This window comes from Carex rostrata, chromosome 10, assembly GCF_964058835.1.
Source record: "Carex rostrata chromosome 10, lpCarRost1.2, whole genome shotgun sequence".
Lineage (NCBI taxonomy): Eukaryota > Viridiplantae > Streptophyta > Magnoliopsida > Poales > Cyperaceae > Carex > Carex rostrata.
Genome location: NC_135927.1, coordinates 5,627,508 through 5,636,406, shown reverse-complemented (window position 1 = coordinate 5,636,406; position 8,899 = coordinate 5,627,508). Strand labels below are relative to the sequence as shown.

Genomic DNA, 8,899 nt, shown 5'->3' with positions numbered 1-8,899 from the left:
AAAGCAAGATTACATTGGCAGCATAAATCTAGTGTAGGATTATCTTGACAAGGTATGTGTTAATTTTCTTTCTAGTTCAAATTGTGTTTGGATAATTTGATTTTATTTGTGATTTGAAAACATAGATTAACAACTACCAGGAAAAAAAATGTAAAATAACTAAAGGACTCGGTTTGATTCGGGCTTGACTCGGCCTAACTCGGGCTAATTCGGCCTGACTATGACTGACTCTGCTTAAAAATCGGATAACTCGGCCGAGTCAAACACAGTTCAATCGAGTTTTGCTGTAAATTGACCTAAAAAATTGGCCTAATTGGGCCTAACTAAGCTAGAAAATCGGTTGACTCAGCCATGTCAAACACTGTTCAACCGAGTTTTGATGTAAAACTCGCATGGGCGCAAGACTCGGATGAAAATCGGATCCTACCCGACCGATACTGAGTTGATTCAGCCGAGTTTCCAAACCATGTAAACATAATTTTCTTGTTCTAATTTCTCTCTCTTAGAATAGTCGTTGCTCTTAATATAAGCAACAATTAACAAAACATAGCCTAATGGGGTCGAAATCAATTTGGGTCAAAACATAGCACGTTCCTAGGATTGTTAGTTGGATGCAGCACATTAGATAAAACAAGAAAAAGAAAAATAAATACATCCAATGGATATCATCTTCTTAAACAGACTGGAGAGCAGAGAAAATGAGGAACTGGGGACGGCTCTTTCTACTGAGATTCTCCAGAGTCATGCTATAAATAAAGCCCCTTCATAGCTTCTTAGCAAAGGGAGTGCACGCTTATCTCTAGCATTCACAATTAATTTCTAACAAGCCCATTCATCTTTCTACTTCATTTTTCAAAAAACAAACTACCTGAAAAAACAAGAAAAAAAAAAATGAACCACTCTAATGTGTAAGAAATAGATGGTCTGTAATTTGGAAGCAATCTCGGGCAGGCATGGATGGGATAACAATTATGATTTTCATTGATAAGGTACACATTAATTTGGTTTCTATTACTTCTCTTTATTTGGTCTTCCATTGCTATTCAAGTATTGTGTACTTCAATCAGATAATAAGGAACCCTCGTCGTCTTTCATTCTTCTACCATGCATCTTATCTTTTATCTTTGTTTCTGAACATACTTTTTCATTACATGCATGTTAGTACGTAGTTGTATGTTTTCACGCCCCTGTTGTCGGGAGTAAGGCTTATAGCATGCATGCCACGCAAAAAGGAGGGTTAAGGCATTAGGCATGCTAGCTTCCCCCGCTTTTTTTTTTTAGTTAACGTAATTTTAGCATAATTGCTTAATTTAGTTTTATTATCATAAAATAGGTTTAGAACAAATAGATGTAATCTATTTTTTTTCCAATATTGCAAATAGGTCAATAAATTAGATTATTCAGAACGATTAAAATTTTTTTAGTTAGCACATCAAACTTTCAAAATTCGCAATTTACCACCGTTTCCTAAAAATTCAGAACTTGCCACGTACACAGACTGGGTCTACGCACCTAATTTTAATTTTTGTTCCTTTCCTCTTCTTTTATTTTCTATAAAAAAAAAATAATGCGTTTACCCAGTCTGTGCACGTGGCAACTAATTTTGAAAGTTTGAGATGGTAACTAATTTTTTATTTTTTTTTGGCTCACAGACTATATACTTTTGCTGTGACTTAATTTAATGATGACTTCCTTCATTGAAATACAGGAAACAATTACGAAATGAATGTGTAGCTCAGATAAGCAAAACATGGACGTAAAAATTGAAAATCCAGTGTTACAATTTTTTTCGTGGGTACTTAACAATATAGAGAATAAGATAACGGAGTTAAAAAAAAAGAGAAAGGAGTCCAAAAATAAGAGAACGGAGTTCAGAAATAAGACAACGGAGTTAGAAAATAAGAGAACGGAGTTCGAAAATAAGAGAAAGGAGTTAAAAGAACTGGTCGAGAAAGAAGGGGATTTTATTCATAACGGGGAATGTATTGGTGAACTAATTGAAGCGGAGAAATGTCTGGATGCCATTAATTATTTATTACATAATAAATTAGTTGGGGATAAGGATCTGGATCAATTTTTTGAACAATTGGAAAAGGTCATTGGTAAACGATCTACAAATCAGTCAAGTGGTCTGGGTAAAGTAAAGAGATGCGTACTTCTCCTTCCTTATTTTGACGAAGATTTTGTTTTCAATCTTAAACGGGTAACTAGACTTTCTGTTCCACATGAGGTTATTCCTGAAAACCTGGAGAAACTCCAAAATTTCCTGCAGCTTAATGCCAATGGGAGGGAAAAAATCCAAAATTTTCCCGAATGGGATAATTTCTCTAGAATACCCTGTTTGGAAGTCATAGAAGGTGAACAAAAAAAAGATTCTGATTCATTCCCCAACCTCCCTATTTTTAAAGTTGTAACAAACATCAGCGACCTCGCTGGTTTTGAAAAATTGGAGTTCATGCTCCTAAGGTATCTCTCCCTGAGAGTAAACCTGACAAAAGAAAAAAATCTAAATCTAAAAAAACTATCCTCTTTAAAGTACCTCGACCTAAAGCATACCAAAGTGAAAGACTGTAGTTGGTTAATACATCTAGAGAAATTGCAAATGCTGGATTTGAGATATACCTATGTGGAGAAAATTCCTGACAATATTCTGGAGAAGTTGGGAAAGTTGCAGCACCTTCTACTGGGATATATTAAGGGAGGTGAAAAAGTTGAACCCGATAAATTGAATGTCAAAATTCAGTTGGCAGGTACTAAATTGAACGTCAAAAAGTTGAACCTGGAAAATCTGAAAACCTTGCGTGCTATCGAAATGCCTAACAGTATTAAAGATATCAGCGATGTCAGGAATGTTGTTGATCTCTCGGTGACGGGATTGACAACGGACAGTCTGAAGACCTTCTGGGACACTCTGGAGGAATTTCATAAGCTGACCAGCTTGGGTGTGGCCGTGACCCATCTGTCTATCATTACACTGCCAGACTGCAAAGATAAACTGAAGGAGAATCTGAAAAGGCTCCGGATGGAAGGTTCACATTCAGGGCTTGAGAAACTAGGTCAATTTGGGAAGCTCAATGATCTAACTCTGGCAAACATGGGTATTGAAATAATCCCTGACTTACCAGAGCTGCTCTGCCTTCGGCTTTATGGTGTCTGTCAGAACGCAACTTACAAAATTGAATGGAAAAGTTTTCGTAAGCTGGAGAAGTTGGTGATAGGTGATATGGGAATGGTAGAAATAGTTCAAATTAGTTCTGCGGTACTTGAGACAGTAGTTACTCTTAAATTCTCTAATTTGCCAAAGCTCAAGCAGGTAGCTTACACCGATGAACACCCTGACAAACACCACTCTCTCCTCAGATGGGCAAATAGCGAAGCGCAGGAGTGCTCCGGAGACGTTAAGCCAAACAAAACTATATTTCTTAGGCACTTTGAAGTTTTTCCTGTTAACAAGAGCCCAGGTCTCGAGATTTACCGATATAACATGTAAGCATTTATGTTTTTTTAATCTATTTCTTTCCGGTCCTTCTCTTTAAATACATGCAATATTACAGGTACATATCGCAAACAGAATTATAGATTATAGTCAAATATGAGCTCATATTTTAATATATCTTTTGCTGGTATTAGATTTTAGGTAATTTTAATGGTGCTTGTTCCAATTTGGGTTATATATATTTATATATATGTTTTTTATTTTATTTATATGTATAGCTAAATCTGTTATTGTCACTCTTGCTCTAGGAAAATGCAATGCTACGAGTTAAATGCAACCCAAAACAATCAGGTACGTTTAATTGCTTCCTGATCATACTTTTCTTCGATAATCATGTGCATTTTCTTACATGGTACTTTGACCTGGTTTATTATGTTTTTAGGGATGATTCTGTTTCCCAAGCTGCTGCTCCATGGACAGCAAAGTCTGCTCTGCTTCCTGTCATGTTTTCTACTGTTCACATAGTGCATTCCATTGCTCGTGTTTCCATAATAATCATCCGTAAGCACATGATAAATCTGGGTCATCTGACTTGGATTCGTTTTTATTTTTATTCTCTTTAAATTGTATCAGTTTGTTTGTCTTTGATGATTTGTAAACCTTTGTGTTATGCATTTTGCATATCAAGTACTGAGAGATATAATAAATGTTGTTTCCATGCTTGAATAATATATTTTATGTTCTTTTCTACTGGCGGGTAAACTATATTGCTTAAGAAAAAAAATAAGCCATTTCAAATACTAACAAAATAGCTCAGCCACAGTACATAAAAAAAAAAATTGATTATTTAAACAAATAATATACATAACAAATCCAAAATTACAGAAACATTCCGAGTTAGCAAGCCAGAGTTGCACACCGTATATTATAGCCAAAGAGAAGAATTAAGAAAATATTCACTGATATCGTAACACCCCGATAATATATAATTTTACAAATATATATACTTTGGATCTATATATAATATTTATGAACTCCCAGATTTAATTTATAAAAATGAAATGCAAAAAAATGAAAAATTTAGAAAGAAAAAAATGATGTGGCATTTGTGGACAGGTGGCCCCCATGCAAGAATGATCTCCACTCCTAAACCGACCTCTATACACTCAATCTCTTCTTTAATTAACATAAATAAAATGTGTTATTATTCAGTAAGATTATAGAGAAGTCTGATTACCTGATAGCGAATAATCTAGAATTTTAAACCGAACTGCAATGACTGTTCAGAATTAATGTGACGTAGCCAGAATTTCAATCAGACAAGACTCAATATCATATTTTTATTTTCTCTAAATTTCCTTCACATTTCCTCTTTTCTCTCTGTTTTTTTTTTTTCATATTTCATTTGATTTATGTTAATTAAAGAAGAGATTGAATTAGTTTAAGAAATTGAGTATATAGAGGTCCGTTTAATTAGGAGTGGAGATAATTCATGCATGGGGACCAACTGTCCACAAATGCCACATCATTTTTTTCTTTCTAAATTTTTCATTTTTTGCATTTCATTTTTATAAATAAACCTTGGAATTCATAAATATTATTTATAGATCCAAAGTATATATATATATATATATATATAGAGTAAGGCTTGGGTGCTATGGATAGCATAGAGGCCTACGGTGCTACGGCTCAATATTCGATTTTTTAAAATTCTAACGGTCGATCCGAACCGTTCATCTTGTTCTCCATATTATTATGTGTTTGGAGACCAAATTTTACATTTTTTTGAAATTGTTTACTATTTTTTTAGCTAGGTAGAAAATCACTTGATCTAAAAAATTATGCACCATTCAGATATTTGATTTTCTACCTATCTAAAAAAAATAGTAAAAAATTTTCAAAAAATGTAAAATTTGGTCAGCAAACACTTATTAATATGGAGAAAAAGATGAAAGGTTCGGATCGACTGTTAGAATTTTAAAAACTCAAATATAAAGCTGTAACACCGTAGGCCTCTATGCTATCCATAGCACCCAAGCCTTACTCTCTCTCTCTCTCTATATATATATATTTGTAAAGTTATATATTATCGGGGTGTTACAGATATGTTCTTAGCAATGAGTAGAGTTTGACATACTAAGATGTTTGTGAAACAATGAACAAACTGAGGAGCAGCAGGAGCCCTAATTAATGAGTCCTAGAGCACAGATGTAAATCTGCACATAAGTAGCCCCTATTCCAAAAGTCATAGCAGTGAAAGTGTTGAGAACGGAACACCTTATTTAACTCGGTTGGAGTGCCGACTATCATTGCTACAAAGATAAGCACTCCCGAAAAACTTTATTATTTTAATCATGTATGATCGATGTATTCAGCTAAAAGCCCCTGAACCTAGTATCATGCATTAAGAAAGGAATTACTAAAGTTACTAAATTGTGGTATAGAAGACTGAAATTCACAGTGGTTAATTCGAAGTGCTACAACTAAGAAGAGCATAAAAATAAAACATGCATGCAATTACCTTGCAATGTTGAAATTTTGCAAAGTAGATCATATGCGCTGCAGAAGGAATTAGGTAATTGCAGAGCTGATGATGAGTGAGTCAACAAGAGTGGTGATCTCCATGGAACCAGAGAAAGGAATGACAGTTGCCATGATGCATACTAAACCAACAACAGAAACACGGGCCACACAATGCAACTAATGGCAGCTGTCATTTACGCAAGGATCAGCAATTAGTAACCAATGGGAAATACCTCAAGGATCAGCAAGTATTCTGGTTTTTTCTTTTCACCAGTGATGTATTCTAATATCTCTCAACCACTCATGGCTATGGATGTTTCTTCTTAAGTCATTTTCTTTTGTTGAAATTTATTGTAGTTTTTTTTATTTTTCGGTCACAGAGTCTTTTGCTCTTATACCATATTATTTTTGTAAAACAAGAGAGATTAAGAATGTCACACCCCGACAACAGGGCAGACAACCCGCCGCGCTCATTTGCGCAAGGCGATTCAACCATCAAATATAATCATAGATATATATACATTACCAATGACTTTGACAAGAGCCACATTTAAATTTACATATAATAAACTAATTGAAACAAACATGCTACGGTATAAAATATGCAAACGAAATACCATAGCAAATTTATTTGAAGCAAATAATTTACTCTGTGGCAATTTCCGCAAATCTTCAACTTCTACATTTTTGTTTCCATATTTCGCGCTTTGTACCTGGAACCCACAAAGTGGAATGGTGAGAGATTGAAATCTCCCAGTGCGGTATTCAGTTCCAGTCGAGTTATCCTTAGATCCGACCAACTGAAACTAAAACAACACCGAGTACAAACAATATAGACTACAATAATAATCAAAGAGTCAAAGAATCTAAGTTACCAACTATAATTATTAAGTAACATAAACCAAAATTCACCTTAAGAAATGCTCAAATACCGCGAAAGAAAATCAGCAAGTCATAGAAACAATTTATAGCAATAACAATCAAGCAAAACGAAATATATGACATGCAATGCTCATGTGCAATAGACTTAAAAAGTTCAATCCAATTTAGTTGTGCAACCATATCATATAATTATGCTTTGTTCAAGACTATCCATGATAGAATAAAATATCATTATATTAGGCAATCATTTTGGTGTTAACAATACTGGGTCATGCGCTACAAGTACAGCGCCTACATGACCCCGGTCATGCGCTACAAGTTCGGCGCCTACATGACCGTCAAGATTCATACAGGACTACGATCATGCGCTACCACGAATATGGTGCCTACACAATTTCTGTTATGGCCATAACCTGAAATTATGCGCTTACCCCGAATAGGGCGCCTACATGACTAAAGTTATGCGCTACAAGTTCAGCGCCTACATAACCGAGTCATGCGCTACCACGAATATGGCGCCTATGCAATTTATGTTATGCGCTACAAGTTCAGCGCCTACATAACAAAAATTACACGCTTACCCCGAATATGGCGCCTATGCAATTTATGTTATGCGCTACAAGTACAGCGCCTACATAACAAAAATTACACGCTTACCCCGAATATGGCGCCTATGCAATTTCTGCTATGCGCTACAAGTTCAGCGCCTACATAACAGAAATTACACGCTTACCCCGAATAGGGCGCATACATGATCGTCAGGTTTCAGACATCTGGTTCTTTAACATAGTTCACAGTATCATATTTCAAATCATTCTTTTCCAAATCATGTCAAGCTTTCATTTCAAAATAAGAGTATGCTCATGCATGCATCCTTTTGACTCAAACTAATAAATACAATGCATAATATAATTCAAATAAGTCAATTCAAGCATACCAAGTACTTCAAACAATAAAATATGCCTCACATGCAAATTTATGCATTCATGTCATGCATTTGTGAAAAGTAATATGCATCCATATCATGCGAAGGTTCATTTAAATCAAACATAGGTGTATAGTGGGATTGCTTTGTACCATGTCATGCACTAGCTTAAGGAAAATATAATCATGTCCTAAAGCATTTCAAGTATTCTTAGCATGCAATTTGAAAACTATAATAATTACCTCACTATTCAATTTGAAAATCATAATAATGATGCATGCCTTGCAAACATTAATTATTGCCCCCATAATTCATCTATATTAACTATATATCATTCAAGCAACACATATCAATAATTATAAGCAAGCAATCAAAAATCAAGCAAGTCAAATCAACAACTATATGCAAGCAATCAACAATAAAGCAAGCTAAATCAACAATTATAATATAGTAATCAACAATCAACAGAATTAGTTCGAGGAATCTGAGAATAACTCGAAATCCGCACCTTAGCAATGACGAGACAATGTGATCAGTGTGTTGCTGCATTATGGATGCGTTGTACTGTTCTACTTGATCCAATTGCGCAAGGTTCACGTCTATGTCGAATTATCAAAACTGAACCAATAGTTTAATGTTGTCATTTATTAATTTCATTAACCATAGCCCTCAAAACATACGAAATTATTAAAATAGGTCCTTGTTATTTCTAGTGGTTTATAGTACACAAGGATGCATCGTAATCAATCGGTACCGGAAAACAAGAGGTACGGCTGAGGGTTCTTAACATGGCTTAAACTAGAAAGTAGTCAATAAATTATACATCTAATTAGGATGACAATAAAAGGTTAAACTAGAATTTAATTGAGACAGTGCATGAACAAATTAGTACAGTAATTTATATTCAATACTCGTGGTTCCAGAATAGAAAACAAATATAAAAGCTTAACTCTTGCATGCTACCCCCATGTGTTACAAGACAAAAGAAAGTAAGTACCAATTATTTATTGACTATATGACACAAGGAAATCGATCTGTTCTGAAAAGAGTGACGAGAACTTCGAGCGTCTCTACCTCTATGCCTCTCTTTGTCGCTTGGTCACCAGAGAAGTTGTTGCCATCCTTTCGATCTT

At 34.8% G+C, this 8,899-nt stretch overlaps 1 protein-coding gene across 1 annotated transcript; it reads left to right on the top strand.

Moving 5' to 3' along the window:
- The first annotated feature begins 786 nt into the window (after positions 1 to 786).
- LOC144560730 (uncharacterized) lies at positions 787 to 4,144 on the top strand. Its single transcript, XM_078309977.1, has 4 exons — positions 787 to 989; positions 1,709 to 3,486; positions 3,745 to 3,787; positions 3,879 to 4,144. The coding sequence occupies exons 2-4, from the start codon at positions 1,727 to 1,729 to the stop codon at positions 3,882 to 3,884; spliced, it is 1,809 nt and encodes a 602-aa protein (XP_078166103.1). The 5' UTR covers positions 787 to 989; positions 1,709 to 1,726; the 3' UTR covers positions 3,885 to 4,144.
- Positions 4,145 to 8,899: the final 4,755 nt, after the last annotated feature.

What these genes read in the sequence shown, in the direction of transcription:
- LOC144560730 (XM_078309977.1), top strand. Translation starts at nt 1,727, where the DNA reads ATGTGTAGCTCAGATAAGCAAAACATGGACGTAAAAATTGAAAATCCA. An exon ending in GAGATTTACCGATATAACAT is followed by an intron (nt 3,487 to 3,744) that starts GTAAGCATTTAT and finishes CTCTTGCTCTAG; the next exon opens with GAAAATGCAATGCTACGAGT.